Source organism: Lynx canadensis, chromosome C1 (assembly GCF_007474595.2).
Source record: "Lynx canadensis isolate LIC74 chromosome C1, mLynCan4.pri.v2, whole genome shotgun sequence".
In the NCBI taxonomy this organism is placed as follows: domain Eukaryota; kingdom Metazoa; phylum Chordata; class Mammalia; order Carnivora; family Felidae; genus Lynx; species Lynx canadensis.
This window is the reverse complement of record NC_044310.1, coordinates 77,530,077-77,548,114: the sequence shown is the minus strand read 5'-3', so window position 1 is coordinate 77,548,114 and position 18,038 is coordinate 77,530,077. Positions and strand designations below refer to the sequence as shown.

The window sequence follows — 18,038 nt, the reverse complement described above, 5'->3', positions numbered from 1 at the left end:
CCAAATCTTATTCAAACTTAAAACGTTCTAATTTTAATAATTACCTTCTGCTTCCTGAAATGCCATCAGTTTCCACTGGATTTGTTACTGTTCTTTCCTCTCCTAAAATGTTTGATGCTGGACATTGTTAAAATTGCTAAATGCCACTCAATGACGTGCTTTAGTTTAAAGAATTCAAGTTTTGAAATGACACGAACCATCTTAATGTCACTCCACTAAGTATTATTTAAGTGTTGGGGGCTAGGTGGAAGGGAAGGGAAGAATATAGACAGCAAAGATTGAGGGTATAGATCCAGGTAGCTTTCACATTTAGGGGATAAATTATGGTTTCAGCTTTGAACAAAAAAAACAGACTTCATTAATATGATCATATAATATATGCACATCTACACAGCTATCTTAAATATTCAAATATGCACCTAAACTACATTATTCTACAATTTACATAAACTCTTAAGTATAATAAAATATGACATATATTAATGTTCTACTAAAAAATTCAAGGGCATTATCTTAGTTTTCTGATATAATAGCTCAGAATTTTAAAAATTCTCTGAATCTGAAGACACTAGGAAAAGGCATCAAAATTTTAACTAGAATGGTAACTAGACTTACTGTAGTCATTATTTTGCAAAGTACACAAATGCCAAATCACTATGTTGTACACCTGAAACTAATATTGTATGTCAGTTATACTGCAATAAAAAAAGGTCAAAACCATCCGATACAGTATGTTTCATAAAAGTCTTAGACTATGGACAGAAGAATAATTAATGACAGCCTAAAACTCAGCATTTTGATTCTCATTCTACTTTTACATAGTTGACTTTCTAGAAACATAAAACATAAAACTTTTATGAGTTCCTGGCCCTTGTAGTTAAAAGGCAAACATATACATTTTCACTATCAAGTTTAAGATCCCCTTTCAATTAGTGAAGAAGCTCTTCAGGTCTTGCAAATCTTAATGAAACTGAGCACTATAGTGACAACATATATACTGTCAACTAATTTCTCCAGGGAACTGTGATAATATGTATACCCACCTTAAGAGAATCAAATTGGGTAATATATGTGAACTACTAAACAAATGCATATTATGCATGTTATGTAATATGTTCTATTTTCACATCTCCCCCAAAACCTCAACATAAAACTCTGATGGAAAAGTTTATTTTAGGGGCACCTGGGTGGCTTGGTTGAGCATCTGACTTTAACTCGGGTCATAATCTCGCAGTTCGTTGAGTTAGAGCCCCTGTGTCTGGCTCTGTGCTGACAGCTTAGAGCCTGGAGCCTGCTGTGGATTCTGTGTGTGTGTGTCTCTCTCTCTGCCCCCCTCCCCTGCTCGCTGTCTCTTTCTCAAAAATAAACATTAAAAAAAAGTTTTCATTTTAAACTAAGGCAAAAAATTTTAATTATAGAATAAAAGAGAGCTGGAATTGAATATTTGATTAAAGAGTTGGTTTAATATCCATCACCTCTCAAAGCACGGAGATAAATGCTCCAGATATAGCAAATGTTATCAGGAAGACAGTATAGACTAAGAAAAGTTTAATAAGCTGAATATGAATACCATAAGGCAAAACCAGAATGTTATGCCATATATATCAGAAAAAAATTACTGAAGATTTTTGAATTAGAAAACTAAATCACACTTCTGTTACACAGAACAGGGTTTAAAAAGGTAGTTGGAATTCACTACCTGCTTCTGTTACCTTATTTTATATGAAAAAAGCATGTCCAGAGATGTTAAATGATTTGCCCAAACTTATCACCTAAGACATGGTCTGTTGGTTAAAAAACCAAAACCAACCAACCAACCAACCAACCAAACAAACAAACAAACCAAATAAGCAATTTGTCTTTGAATTAAAGAAATGTGCTCCCTTTACAGACTGCTTTGGCAATTTTCATTGAAGTGTCTGGTACTTATTTTAATATATAAACACAACCCAAGTACAAAAAGTGGAAACTGGGGTGCCTGAGTGGCTCGATTGGTTTAGCATCAAACTTCAGCTCAGGTTTGTGGGTTCGAGTCCCGCATTGGGCTTTGGGCTGACAGCTCAGAGCCTGAGGCCTGCTTCAGATTCTGTGGTCCCCCTTTCCCCAACACTCCCCCATTTGTGCTATCCCTCCCTCTCAAAAATAAATAAACGTTTATAACAAAAAAAAAAATTTTAAAAGGTAGAAACAAAAAACCCCCCTAGATCAATGGTTCTCAAACATAGCAGCGTATTAAAGTTACTTGGAATACTTAGATATCACATATATCTAGCCCCATTCTATATTTAATTCAGGTTTGGACACTAGTTTAAAAGTTTTGCAGGTGATTCTAACATACTGAGAAAATACTATTCTAGACAGCCTGCTTATTCAGGAAGACCCATTTTTGAACAGATAATTTTTAAATACACAAGACAAAATTTATCAGTCTTTTTCAAAGACTTAAGGCTCAAGTGTGGACCTCAATATATATAGGTTTTTAATCAAAGCTGGGTCTTTGAATTTATCTTTCTAGTGCTTTGAAAATACTTTAGTTGATGAGAAAGTCATCATAGTTTTAAAATTTTAAGTGATAAACTAATCATTTCTCTTAAATGCCAAAGAGTATTCCCCAACTGTCATTGTGTACTTCCTACATGCACTAAACCATTCTCCGCCTAAAAAAGGTATAACAAAATCTGGACTTGAACCAAGTCCATTTTGTCCTTTTTCCCCTTGCATGAAAAAAAAAATCATATCCTCATCACTTCTACAGAAAACCTAGGTTGTAAAACTAAAAAGAGAAGTTGTTTTAGTCCTGTTTGTAAGTCACCCATAACGAAGGAAGTGTTTTTAAAAAAGAAACTGTTAAAGGGCTTCATAAATTTCTTCCTCTGAATATTACACTGAAGCCAATAAAAGCAAAAAGTCTAATGAATGAAGTGACAAATTTACTTTGTCTTAATCAGGTGAAGAATTGATGCCATAACCACTGAGTTTGAGTTTAACTATTAGACAACTGAAATTATAAACATTCCTGAAAAATATTCCTTTTTTTGTTTTTAATGTTTATTTTTTGAGAGAGAGAGAGAGATTCAGAGAGAGACAGAGCATGAACAGGGGAGGGGCAGAGAGAGAGACACAGAATCTAAAGCTGGCTCCAGGCTCTGAGCTGTCAGCACAGAGCTTGACACAGGGCTCGAACCCACAAACCCTGAAATCATGACCTGAGCCGAAGTCGGATGCTTAACTGACTGAGCCACTCAGCTGCCCCCCTGAAAAATAATTCTATTCCACACTAATCAAGTATCTGAGCTAACATTTAGACAGTTCCTTAAGTTATTTTTTTTAAGATTTCAATTAAAAGTACTACCACCAATGAGCTGATCCCATTTGATTCTCAGTAATATTATCTATAGAATTGAATCTATTAGTTATATTCCTCCCTATTATATCACTCAAGATAGCCAAAGCTGTTGAGAATTAGAAAACTATCAGTAGGAAAAAAAAAAAAAAAGAAAAAGAAGAAGAAGAAAACTCTCAATAGGTTTTGTGTACATACTAGCAAAGCCCAGCTAACATAGGATATAAGCATCTGGAATTCATTTTACTGTCAAATCTCATTTACATATTTGATCTGATATTTGATGATATTTTGAAGGTTATGAAAAATCATTTAGAAAAGGGTTACATTTTTACCAATGTTTAATAAATGTTCTTGACTAAGCTACACATGACAGTTTGCATACACTGATGTCAGTCAAGAAAATAATTTAAATGATAAAACCAAAACACAATAAATCTGCAGTCAAGTACTGCTTTTACTCCAAAGATATCTCATTTATATTTTTCAAAGATTTGGGATTTCATTCCAATTCCACCTTAGAGCTGATTCAATATCTTATTTGAAATTTTAATTAAAGAATTTTTAAATAAAACTTTCCTTGGAAATCACAGCTTGGCCATTTAATTAATCTTATTTAATAAAGCAGAATTGAGCCTGTATTTTTCAAAAGTGCATAAAATAAGGTTTGAAAATACATGAAATATAATCATTTAAATAATGTGGAATAAACAACTGTAACACAATTTACAACACTTAAATGTTTTTCACAGATGTTACCGTTCAAACATTTCACACATCTAAACAGAATGCTACTGCAGTAAAGACAGAGCAGCTCATAATAAGGATAATTAAAGAACTATGAATCAATATTAAGGAACTAATAAAAGTTAATTTAGAGCTCCATCCTTGATAACCAAAATTACAAAAGATTATGATTTTGCTAAGGAAATTGCATATAGCCAAACTGCTATAAAATTCTAGAAGGCAGGTATTAAAAAGATTAAGAAAAATTGCTAAAGATCAATATCTTTCTATCAGAAAAGTTTCCTCTATTAAAGTTTTGAAATGAAAATATATTCATATCTCCTATCTTGAATAATCAAAAGCCTTATTAACCAGAGTTATGGCAATGAAGATATTCTAACTCTAAGTTTAAGTTCTGAACAAACCACAATAAATTTAAAAGCTACAAAATCTTATATATTTTTTCAGTTAATTTGTACTTATGTAACAGATAAAGTTTTTGCTGACATTCCTAATTTTCACAAATTGTATTTTCTCAGTAAGTAGCTCCATTTCCCTCTACCCTGAGACTTGATTTGGGATTTGTTGTCTGCTCTTTGGTAATGTCATATACATAATTAAGAATAGTAGATGCTTTTTACTATTTTGCATTAAGTATTATTATTGCTATGATCTGACTTCATTATTTTTCATAATTTACAATCCTTTCATTTATAGTTTTTGTCAAGAAAGTAAAAAATGTTCTTAGCTTACACACCAGAAGTAAAAAGCCTTATAGTATTTTAATGGGTACAAGTGAAGTTAATATTTAAGACAAAGGTCCTATTGCTTCATTTACTAATTTATTTTGTTAAGCAAATAAAGCAAAAACAAAAAAAACAGGAGAGAACTTAATGCTCATTTAAGGTAAGCACTGAGTTTGCAATTTATAACATGCATGTAAGTGTACACAGTTTGAATGTTTATAAAACAATAAAAATTTCAAAGAAATTCACAAACTCATACTATCATGTAAGAAAAACTGACCTTAGTGTCACAAACCTGTATACTCTCATAATGTAGGTTGAAACATAACAATGTGCTACTTTGATTTTAACAATGTTTTTAAAAACAGTACTTGTTATAGAAAGATAACATTAAACAAGGACATCAGTCATAAAATAAAAATTCAACACAAATGTGTTAAAAAAAATTATAATTCTGAGGCCAAGTTATTCCACTGGAAATTTAGGAAACCATATATAAGAACCATTCTAAGAACACATAGTAGATGATAAACATCTTTCCTTCAAGCAGTGTGTTGGAAGAATCTATCAGAAACTGAAATTAAGGTATTTTATTGAAGCACTCTGTATATATCACTTTTCCACTAATGCTTAAGGCATTTATTGATCAGTAGCCAATATATAATTAGATAACTCAAACAGCTTTATCTTACAAATAAAAGACAAAGTGCTGTAACTTATTAGGCCACAAATGCTTTATTAGATGAAGTTACAAATGCTATTTATTACAATTTAAAATTCTAAATGCAACTTTAGTTTTTCCAGCATTGTTTTATGCTTTATTGTCAAATATAAGAAAATAATGTATAATTACAGCCCTAAATCAATTTAAAAATTTTCTAGTATGACAAATCCAACAAAAATGTTTACCACTATATACTTTAGAAATGTAAAAACAAAATGCAGCAATCAGCACCACATAAATGCAAACTGGTCTGAACAGAACCAAAAGTGAAACAAAAGGGACTGCAAGCCAGCAAGCCCTTACTACCACAGTGAAATAAGAGGGGTGTTCTTACAAAAGGTAAGAATCCCTGATGTGACAATATTCTGTGTAGGATTTTTTTTTTTTTAAAGAGAACTGAATCTCATGGCAAACAAGAAGCATTTCATTCAAAATAAAGCAAAATTTGGGATAGAAAAGTGCTCCATATTCTGAACATGCCTTCTGGTGGATAATGATGGAATGCCACTTGGGCATCCTTGGGCAGTGATTACTTGTCAACTATGTGACCATCAGTGAAACAGCACAAACAAAACATGAATGAGTTAAGCTTGATACAGTTGATGAAAATATACCCAAGGTAATATGGTACTTCAGCATAACTGGAAATCTCAATTTGAAGTACATTTTTCTATGAATGGAAGATAATATTCTACAATGAAGAAAACACAGAAGTGAATAAAATTCTCCTTTAAACATTTTCTGGGATGACTGGTTTAATTCAAAATGATGAAATCATTCAATATATTCAGTCAGAATATATTGTCACAACGGGACATAACTGCAACATTAGAGTAGTCTGATACATCACAGAGAGTAAATGTTCTCAAATAATCCTTTACTTTATAAAAAAAATGAAGACTGGAATTTTATTATTTGTTATTTTCTCACATTAAGATCTGGTGTTATATATTAAGAAACTATCCCACCTTTAGTAAACTTATTTTCGATGTTACACACCTCTAAGTCACATATGTGTAATATGAACTTTCATTTTACACAGCATCTTTTAAAGAAAATAGTAAGATTTTCAACATGCAATTCAATAATAAGTGTGGCATCCAAACCATAGGTTCTGGGTAAGTGACAGACGTTTCTTAAAAATCGAAGTCTCAATAGTACAAGGAAAAAATTTCCACACAAACACAAGTACACTTAAGGGGACAGCTAACCTGATTCAGAATCACTGCTGTCAGAGGAGCCTGAATCACTGCTACTGCTTTCAGTCTCCGAGGAGCTGCTGCTGCTGCTGCTGCTGCTGCTGCTGCTGCTACTGCTTTCGCTTAATCGGGAACCACTTCCAACAGCCTTGGATGACTGCGTCTTCTCAGCTACAAAATAGGGAAGGACATTACAAGGCTACCAGAATTACATAATCAAAGGAACATTTAAAGGACTGCCACCTACATTTTGGTTGACGTTTTCTACAGTTTAACTGATTATTGACCTCTAGTAACCGCTTTTCCAACTCCTGTTTTTTCTGTGAATGAAATTCTTCTCTGGACTTCATTATCTTCTTACCTATGGGATTTAAGAGGAAAAAAGAGTATCACCAAAAACAAAAACAAATACCAGACTGACTTCTACTGCTACACAGAAATACATACCATGAGGCTTTAGTGGTCTTTTTCTTAGACATGCAGCAACATACTTTTCTAGTTCTCGCAGTGTTGATGCTTTTAGTGTTTCAAAGTCTATCTCTATCTCATCAGGGTTGGAATTTCTCAGTGAAGGCTCTCTTGATTGTATTATATGAACAACCCGCCCAAGTTTATCTCCAGGGAGTTTGTTTATATCCAAGCTTAACTGCCTTTTCTCATCATAGTTCATAGGTTTAGCATTAGCATCATCTTCAGGTTTCAGAGCCAACACCTGCTGTTTCCTCTTCTTTGGCTGACTAAACAAAAATTAAATTTAATCAAAATTATTTGAGATAATATTATGATTTGAATAAGGCATTTTTAATAAAAGATACTTACTTGCTTTTAGACTTTTCCTTTAATTTCATTTGCTTAAACTTTTTCCTTGGATTTTCATCTCTGTTATTAACCTTTTCTTTCTTCTTTTCCCTTTTAGACTTATTCTTTTTCTTTAGCTTACGGAAAGGTACTTGGGATAGAACTTGTAGCTGTTGATGAACAGCTTTCAGCTGATAAAGAAAAAATTCTTTAAACATTCACGGCTCTAAGTAAAGACATCAGAAAAAAAATGAAGGCACTCAAAAGTCAGGACTATCCTGAAATTCATGTCCTTCAGGTTCTTATTTCATTTCACGAATTCATTATTTTGAAGGGCATACACTAAATTAGAAATACTGTCATGTGCTCAACCCATAAACTTAGGTATTCATCTATAACCAGACCATGAAAATTAGATTTCCAGTAATCTTAACTTTTTAATTGTTTTTTTCAGGCTTGAGTTCAGAGAAGGTTAACCTTTTATCACAAAAGGTAGCAATGTTAAAATCTCATCCATAAAATATCTTGGATTACATCATATAAATCATTTCAATGAGAATCAATTCATTGGGGTTAAGAATATAAATAACAGAATTTTAAGATATATAGACCTTTGGGTAAGAAAGACTATTAAACATTATAAATGTGCCAATAAGTAAATAAAGCCACAGTTGCTAAGTTATCTAAATGTAACAGCTTTTAATCTACAAAAAGCATTTTATAATAGATCTGCATCAAGAGCTCACAAAAATACCAAAACTTTTTACCAATACAATCAACTACCTGCTCCTGAAGTTTTGCAAGACGTTGAACTCGTTCATCTTCAGAATCGCCAGAAGAGTTATCTTCAGAGGAAGCTTCACTTCTGCTTTCTCTATCATGGACTTCTGTGGTATCTGTTTTGATGTAGCATACAGGCATACTCTCAACAGGTTCATCTGGGATCTTTGCAAAATGCATTTCAAAGACATCCTATAATGGAAAATTAGACTATAAACATTTTCTGTATTTCCAATTTAATGCAGCAATAACACCTTTTAACAAAAGTGTCACATTTTGATAATTCTATTTTTCCTTGTGGTAATCGTTATATAATATATACATCAAGTCATTATGTTGTATACCTTAAACTTACACAATGATAATTTACCAAAGAAGAAATATAAGACTCATGCTTCCTTGCTTGCTAACCTTAGCAACTTTTCTCTTCTCTTCTAGGTCTCTTCTAAGACAGACCTCTCAAATTGTGTAGAGAATGTTCTTTCAAGGATCTCCTGCCCCATGTTTTGATCCATCATTCCACTACCTCCCACTGGGTCAGCCTCAACAGTCCTCGAGCTTTCCCTTCAGGGAGACATGGGCTCCAGTCAATCCTATCTCAGTTATCTACTATCCCCTCTTCACTAATATTTCTCCAATATCTTCTATGTGCACAGCAGCCTCATAAAAAGATGTACTAATGTATGCTATACCTCAAAAACAAACAAAAAATCTCTACACTTTAATAAATTGTGCTTTATTTTGGGAAGTAGGGTGTTCTTTGTCTTTTAAGTTATGGTTCAAAAATTTCCAAACTGTTCAGAAGAAACTCACTTTCAGGAACATGGAAGATGGCAGCGTAGGAGGACGCTGGGCTCACCTCGTCCTGCTGACCACTTAGATTCCACCCACATCTGCCTAAATAACCCAGAAAACTGCCAGAAGACTAGCAGAACGGACTCTCCAGAGCCAAGCGTAGACGAGAGGCCTACGGAAGAGGGTAGGAAGGGCGGAGAGGCGGTGCGCGCTACATGGACTGGCGGGAGGGAGCTGGGGAGGTGAAGGGGCAGCCGGCCCACCCGGCAAGGCAGAGCCCCTGAGTCTGGCTTGCAAAGCAGAGAGGCCAGATGGAGTGTGTTCTGACAGCCAGCAGGACTTAACATCTGGAATGTTATAAGTCAACAGCTTTGCTCCAAGAGCGGGAGGGCTAGAGGACAACGGGAGGGAGAGTTGTTGAGCTCCGGAGAACAGAGCTCAGCTTGGCAGGGAACAAAGGTGCTCACCAGCGCCATCTCCCTCGCCCATCCCCCAGCCAAAATCCCAAAGGGAACCAGATCCCGTCACAGAACTTGTTTGCACCGCAAACACCCAATGCTGTGCTTCTGCGGATCCATCCCTCCGACGGGTCTGCCTCCCTCCCAGTGCTGCAGGGCCTCTCCTGCAGGGGACCACCTACAGCAAAGTAAGCCCAGCCTGCCACTCCTGCCCCTGTGCACCTTGCGGATCCACCCTGGCTAATACGCCAGATCCCATCAAAGCAGCACCACAACTATGACTGGCAGTGTTGCAAGCAGCCCAGACAGGGGCCAGACCACTCCACAGTGAGTCCTGCCCCTGGGAGAGGGGAAGATAAGATACACACCAGTCTGACTGTGGCCCCAGCGGTGGGCTGGGGACAGACATCGGGTCTGACTATGGCCCTGCCCACCAACACAAGTTACTCCAGACAACACAGGGGAAGTGCCCTGCAGTTTGGCACCACCCCAGGAACTACCCAAAATGATGAAACAGAAGAACTCGCCTCAAAAGAAACTACAGGAAGTAGTGACAGCTAACAAACTGATCAAAAATGATTTAGGCAATGTAATGGAACAAGAATTTAGACTAATAGTCATAACATTAATCACTAGGCTTGAAAAAAGCATAGAGGATAGCAGAGAATCTATTGCTACAGAGATCAAGGGACTAAGAAATAGTCATGAGGAGCTAAAAAATGCTATAAATGAGGTACAAAATAAAATGGACGTGGCCATGTCATGGATTGAAGAAGCAGAAGAGAGAATATGTGAATTAGACGATAAAATTATGGAAAAAGAGGAAGCTGAGAAAAAGATAAAAAAAATCCAGGAGTATGAGGGGAGAATTACAGAACTAAGTGATGCAATCAAACGGAACAATATCCGTATCACAGGAATTCCAGAAGAGAGAGAGAAAGGGGCTGAAGGTGTACTTGAACAAATCATAGCTGATAACTTCCCTGATTTGGGGAAGGAAACAGGAATCGAAATCCAAGAGGCACGGAGAACTCCCTTTAGACGTAACTTGAATCGATCTTCTGCAAGACATATCATAGTGAAACTAGCAAGATACAAGGATAAAGAGGGAATTCTGAAAACAGCTAGGGATAAACAGACTCTAACTTATAAAGGGAGACCCATAAGCCTAGTGGCAGACCTATCTACTGAAATTTGGCAGGCCAGAAAGGAATGGCAGGAAATCTTCAATATGATAAACAGAAAAAATATGCAGCCAAGAATCCTTTATCCAGCAAGTCTGTCATTCAGAATAGAAGGAGAGATAAAGGTCTTCCCAAACAAACAAAAACTGAAGGAATTCATCACCACTAAACCAGCCCTACAAGAGATCCTAAGGGGGATTCCGTGAGTGAAATGTTGCAAGGACCACAAAGTACCAGAGACATCACTATAAGCATGAAACCGACAGACATCACAATGACTCTAAACCCATATCTTTCAAAATAACACTGAATGTAAATGGACTAAATGCTCCAACCAAGACACAGGGTATCAGAATGAATAAAAAAACAAGACCCATCTATTTGCTGTCTACAAGAGACTCATTTAAGACCTGAGGACACCTTCAGATTGAAAGTGAGGGGATGGAGAACTATCTATCATGCTACTGGAAGTCAAAAGAAAGCTGGAGTAGCCATACGTATATCAGGCAAACTAGACTTTAAATTAAAGACTGTAACAAGAGATGAAGAAGGGCATTATATAATAATCACAGGGTCTATCCATCAGGAAGAGCTAACAAATATAAATGTCTATGAGCCGATTACGGGAGCCCCCAAATATATAAAACAATCACAAACATAAGCTACCTTATTGATGAGAATGTGGTAACTCCAGGGGACTTTAATACTCCACTTACAACAATGGATAGATCATCTAGACACAGGATCAATAAAGAAACAAGGACCCTGAATGATACATTGGATCAGATGGACTTGACAGATGTATTAGAACTCTGCATCCCAAAGCAACAGAATATGCTTTCTTCTCGAGTGCACATGGAACATTCTCCAAGATAGATCACATACTGGGTCACAAAACAGCCCTTCATAAGTATAAAAGAATTGAGATCATACCATGCACACTTTCAGACCACAATGCTATGAAACTTGAAATCAACCACAGGAAAAAGTCTGGAAAACCTCCAAAAGCATGGAGGTTAAAGAACACCCTACTAAAGAATGAATGAGTCAACCAGGCAATTAGAAAAGAAACTTAACAATATATGGAAACAAATGAAAATGAAAATACAACAATCCAAACGCTATGGGATGCAGCGAAGGCAGTCCTGAGAGGAAAATACATTGGAATCCAGGCCAATCTCAAGAAACAAGAAAAATCCCAAATGCAAAATCTAACAGCACACCTAAAGGAACTAGAAGCAGAACAGCAAAGACACCCCAAACCCAGCAGAAGAAGAGAAATAATAAAGATCAGAGCAGAAATAAACAATATAGAATCTAAAAAAAAACAGTACAGCAGATCAATGAAATCAAGAATTGGTTTTTGAAAAAATAAACAAAATTGATAAACCTCTAGCCAGGCTTCTCAAAAAGAAAAGGGAAAGGACCCAAATAGATAAAATCATGAATAGGGGCGCCTGGGTGGCGCAGTCGGTTAAGCGTCCGACTTCAGCCAGGTCACGATCTCGCGGTCCGTGAGTTCGAGCCCCGCGTCGGGCTCTGGGCTGATGGCTCAGAGCCTGGAGCCTGTTTCCGATTCTGTGTCTCCCTCTCTCTCTGCCCCTCCCCCGTTCATGCTCTGTCTCTCTCTGTCCCAAAAATAAATAAACGTTGAAAAAAAAAATTAAAAACAAACAAACAAAAAAAAACCTTTAAAAAAAATCATGAATGAAAATGGAATTATTACAACCAATCCCTCAGAAATACAAGCAATTATCAAGGAATACTATGAAAAATTATATGCCAACAAACTGGACAACCTGGAAGAAATGGACAAATTCGTAAGCGCCCACACACTTCCAAATCTCAAACAGGAATAGAAAATTTGAACAGACCCATAACCAGCGAAGAAACTGAATCAGTTATCAAAAACCTCCCAACAAATAAGAGTCCAAGACCAGATGGCTTCCCTGGGGAATTCTACCAGACATTTAAAGCAGAGGTAATACTTATCCTTCTCAAGCTGTTCCAAAAAATAGAAAGGGAAGGAAAACTTCCAGACTCATTCTATGAAGCCAGCATTACTTTGATTCCCAAACCAGACAGAGACCCAGCAAAAAAAGAGAACTACAGGCCAATATCCCTGATGAATATGGATGCAAAAATTCTCAACAAGACACTAGCAAATTGAATTCAACAGCATATAAAAAGAATTATTCACCATGATCAAGTGGGATTCATTCCTGGGCGCAGGGCTGGTTCAACATTCACAAATCAATCAATGTGATACATCACATTAATTAAAGAAAAGAAAACCATATGATCCTGTCAATCGATGCAGAAAAAGCATTTGACAAAACTCAGCATCCTTTCTTAATAAAAACCCTCAAGACAGTTGGGATAGAAGGAAAATACTTAAACATCATAAAAGCCATTTATGAAAAGCCCACAGCTAATATCATCCTCAATGGGGAAAAACTGAGAGCTTCCCCCCTGAGATCAGGAACACGACAGGGATGTCCACTCTCACCGCTGTTGTTTAACATAGTGTTGGAAGTTCTAGCATCAACAAAAGGAAATCAAAGGCACCAAATTGGCAAAAATGAAGTCAAGCTTTCACATTTTGCAGGTGATGTGATATTATACGTGGAAAACCCAACAGACTCCACCAAAAGTCTGCTAGAACATACCTGAACTCAGCAAAGTCACAGGATACAAAATCAATGTACAGAAATCAGTTGCATTCTTATACACTAATAATGAAGCAAAAGAAAGACAAAGAAACTGATCCCATTCACAATTGCACCAAGAATCATAAAATACCTAGGAATAAACCTAACCAAAGATGTAAAAGATCTGTATGCCGAAAATTTTAGAAAGCTTATGAAGGAAATTGAAGACGATATATAGAAATGGAAAAACATTCTGTGCTCATTGATTGGAAGAATAAATATTGTTAAAATGTCAATACTACACAAAACTATCTACACATTCAATGCAATCCCAATCAAAATTGCACCAGCATTCTTCTTGAAGCTACAACAAGCAATCCTAAAATTTGTATGGAACCACAAAAGACCACGAATAAACAAAGTAATATTAAAGAAGACCAAAGCGGGAGGCACCACAATCCCAGACTTTAGCCTCTACTACAAAGCTGTAATCATCAAGACAGCATGGTATTGGCACAAAAACAGACACATAGACCAATGGAATAGAATAGAGACTCCAGAATTAGACCCACAAAAGTATGGCCAACTAATCTTTGACAAAGCAGGAAGGAATATCCAATGGAAAAAAGACAGTCTCTAACAAATGGTGCAGGGAGAACTGGACAGCAACATGCAGAAGAATGAAACTAGACCACTTTCTTACACCAGTCACAAAAATAAACTCAAAATGGATGAAGGACCTGAATGTGAGACAGGAAACCATCAAAACCCTAGAGGAGAAAGCAGGAAAAAACCTCTCTGACCTCAGCTGCAGCAATTATTTACTTGACACATCCCCAAAGGCAAGGGAATTAAAAGCAAAAATGAACTATTGGGACCTCATAAAGATAAAAAGCTTCTGCACTGCAAAGGAAATAATCAACAAACTAAAAGGCAACCAACGGAATGGGAAAAGGTATTTGCAAATGTCATATTGTACAAAGGGCTAGTATACAAAATCTATAAAGAATTCCCCAAACTCAACACCCGAAAAACAAATAATCCAGTCGCTCCTGGATTCTCTGGACAAAAAAAGACGCTCAATGTCGCTCCTCATCAGGGAAATACAAATCAAAACCATACTGAGATACCACCTCACGCCAGTCAGAGTGGCCAAAATGAACAAATCAGGAGACTATAGATACTGGTGAGGATGTAGAGAAACGGGAACCCTCTTGCACTGTTGGTGGGAATGCAAACTGGTACAGCCACTCTGGCAAAAAGTGCGGAGGTTCCTCAAAAAATTAAAAATGGATCTACACTATAACCCAGCAATAGCACTGCTAGGAATTTACCCAAGGGATACAGGAGTGCTGATGCATAGGGGCACTTGTATCCCAATGTTTATACCAGCACTTTCAATAATAGCCAAATTATGGAAAGAGCCTAAATGTCCATCAACTGATGAATGGATAAAGAAATTGTGGTTTATATACACAATGGAATACTACATGGCAATGAGAAAGAATGAAATATGGCCTTTTCTAGCAACGTGGATGGAACTGGAGAGTGTTATGCTAAGTGAAATAAGTCATACAGAGAAAGACAGATACCATATGTTTTCATATGTTCTCACTCTTATGTGGATCCTGAGAAACTTAACAGAAGACCATGGGGGAGGGGAAGGAATAAATAAAGGTTAGAGAGGGAGGGAGCCAAATCATAAGAGACTTAAAAAGTGAGAACAAACTGAGAGTTGATAGGGGTGGGAGGGAGGGGACAGTGGGTGATGGGTACTGAGGAGGGCACCTGTTGGGATGAGCACTGTGTGTTGTATGGAAACCAATTTGACAATAAATTTCATGTTAAAAAAATTAAAAAAAAAAAAGAAGAAATTCACTTTCAGAGCACACCTATCAACTTACCTGGAGTGCTCTTGCCATTGTCACTACTTCATGGTCTGGAGGATTGTACTTGTAGCAATTCATGAACATTAATCTAACATCTGCTGCAAATTCATATGCATCTTTATATTCTTGGTTGTCCATTTTTCCCTAAATTAAGGAAAAATTACAGGATTCACAAACAACATAGTTCAAAAATTATTTGAGCACCTACATTACAAAATAGTTCAAATAACAGAAGATCACAGACAATACCAGAAACAGATACCCACCCTCCAAATTTGACATATGTAAAAATTCTGCTATATTTGTTTTGGTATTTTTTGACTTTGAAAATATCCAATGAATTTTGACAAGCAGAGATAAGGAAGGAGGACATTCCAAGTAAAAACAAAAAACAGAAACAAAATCACAAAAGCAGGAAAATAGTACATTTCCAGGTAATCTTGGATAGACAAGTTTGATCCTAGGAAAGTGGTGAAAAGATAAATTCCTTAAATGAACCCTGAACATCTAAATGAAAGGTTTTTACTAAAATTCTCCTAAAAATGAAAAGACGTAAAAAATTGAACAGAATTGGTAAAAGGAAGGAAATAATAAAGATCAAAGCTGAAATAAATGAAAGACAAAAACAAAAACAAACAAAAATTACAGGTCAATATCCCTGATGCATATAGATGCAAAAATCCTTAACGAAAGATTAGCAAAATTCATTCACCATGAGCAAATGGGATTTACTCCAGGAATGCAAGGATGATTCAATAATCTTATACAACATGTGAACAAAATGAAGGATAAAAACCATATGGCCATCTCAATAAATGCAGAAAAAAATTGACAAACTTCAACATCTTTTCATGATAAAACTCTCAACAAAGTGGGCTTAAAGAGAACATACCTCAACATAATAAAGACCAAATATGAAAAACCCAGTTAACACCATACTCAATGTGAAAAACTTAAAGCTTTCCATTTAAGACCACGAAGACAAGAATGTCCATTCTCACCACTTTTACTCAATATAGTACTGAAAATCCTAACCACAGTAACTAGACAAGAAAAAGTAAAAGGCACTCAAAGTGGTACAGAAAAAGTAAAACTCACTATTTGTATATGACATGATACTATATACAGAAAACCCTAAAAACTCCACCAAAGAACTTTAAGAATAAGTGAATTCAGTAAAGTTGCAGGATACAAAATTAATATATAGAAACATACTGCCTCTATATGCTAATACTGAAGTAGCAGAAAGAAAAATTAAGAAAAGCAATCCTATTTATAATTGCATCAAAAAGCAAAAACAAAAACAAATTCCCTAAAAATACATTTCACCAAGAGAGTGAAAGACCTTTACTTTGAAAATTATAAGACACTGATGAAAGAAATGTCTTTTCACAAATGAAAAGATAAACCATGCTCAGAAATTCGAAGAATTAATATTGTTAAAATATCCATATCACCCAAAGAAATCCACAGATTCAATACAATCCTGATGAAAATGCTAATCATAATTTTCACAGAACTAGAACAAACAATCCTAAACCACAAAGACCTTGAATAGCCAAGGCAATCTTAAGAAAGAGGACAGGGAAGACTGGGTGGCTCAGTTGGTTAAGTGTCAGACTCTTGGTTTCAGCTCAAGTCATGATCTCACGATTTTGTGGGTTCGAACCCTGCATTGGGCTCTGTGCTGACAGTGCAAAGCCTGCTTGGGATTCTCTCTCTCCCTTTCTCTCTGCCCCTCCCCACTCACACTGTCACTATTTCTCTCTCAAAAATAAATGTAAAAAAAAAAAAAAAGAACAAAGCTAGAGGAATCACAATCCCAGATTTCAAAATATACTACCAAGCTATAATAATCAAAATAGTGTGGTATTGACACAAAAATAGACCCATAAATCAGTGGAGCAGGATAGAGAGAGCCCAGAAATAAACCCACACTTACATAGTCAACCTATGACAAAGGAGTCAAGAATATACAGTAGGGAATAGACTCTCTTCAAATGGTACTGAGATAACTGGACCACTACATGCAGAAGAATGAAAACTGAACCACTTTCGTACACCACACAAAAATTCAAAAACGGATTAAAGACCTAAATAAAACCATAAAACTCCTAGAAGAAAACATAGGCAGTAATCTCTTGGACATGGCCCTTAGCAACATTTTTTTGGGTGTGTCCTCAGGCAAGGGAAACAAAAGCAAAAATAAAGTACATCAGATGAAAAGCCTTTTACACAATGAAGGATATCATCAACAAAACAAAAATGCAACCAACTGAATGGGAGAAGATACTTGCAAATGATTCATCTGATAAGGGGTTAATATCCGAGATATATAAATAATTCATATAAAGAAACAAAAACACTAAATCAAAAAATATATATGCATCTCTGTTTATTGCACTATTATTTACATAGTCAAGGTATGGATGCAACCTCAGTGTTTAGCAACAGATGAATGGATAAAGAATATGTCACACAGTCATACACTCACATACACACACATATATCACACACAGCCATAAAAAAGGATGAGATCTTGCCATCTTTAACAACATGGATGGACCTACAAGGTATTATGCTAAGCAAAATAAGACAGAGAGACAAATACCATATCATTTCACTCGTATGTTGCATTTAAAAAACAAAACACACACACACACTTACTTTTCTCACATGTATAAAGTTGCTCCTTCCCTCCAATAAGACCAAAGTTACTGGGGATTGGATAACATTAGCTAAAAT

At 35.9% G+C, this 18,038-nt stretch overlaps 1 protein-coding gene across 1 annotated transcript in view; it reads right to left on the bottom strand.

Moving 5' to 3' along the window:
* Positions 1-18,038, bottom strand: part of BRDT (bromodomain testis associated) — a 66,132-nt gene that overhangs the window by 34,006 nt on the left and 14,088 nt on the right. The window contains exons 6-11 of the mRNA XM_030325300.1: positions 15,309-15,437; positions 8,320-8,508; positions 7,558-7,727; positions 7,186-7,475; positions 6,986-7,099; positions 6,751-6,909 (exon numbers count right to left, since the gene is read on the bottom strand). Of these exons, the coding sequence (XP_030181160.1) occupies positions 6,751-6,909; positions 6,986-7,099; positions 7,186-7,475; positions 7,558-7,727; positions 8,320-8,508; positions 15,309-15,437 (1,051 nt within the window). The remainder of the gene's footprint in view (positions 1-6,750; positions 6,910-6,985; positions 7,100-7,185; positions 7,476-7,557; positions 7,728-8,319; positions 8,509-15,308; positions 15,438-18,038) is intronic.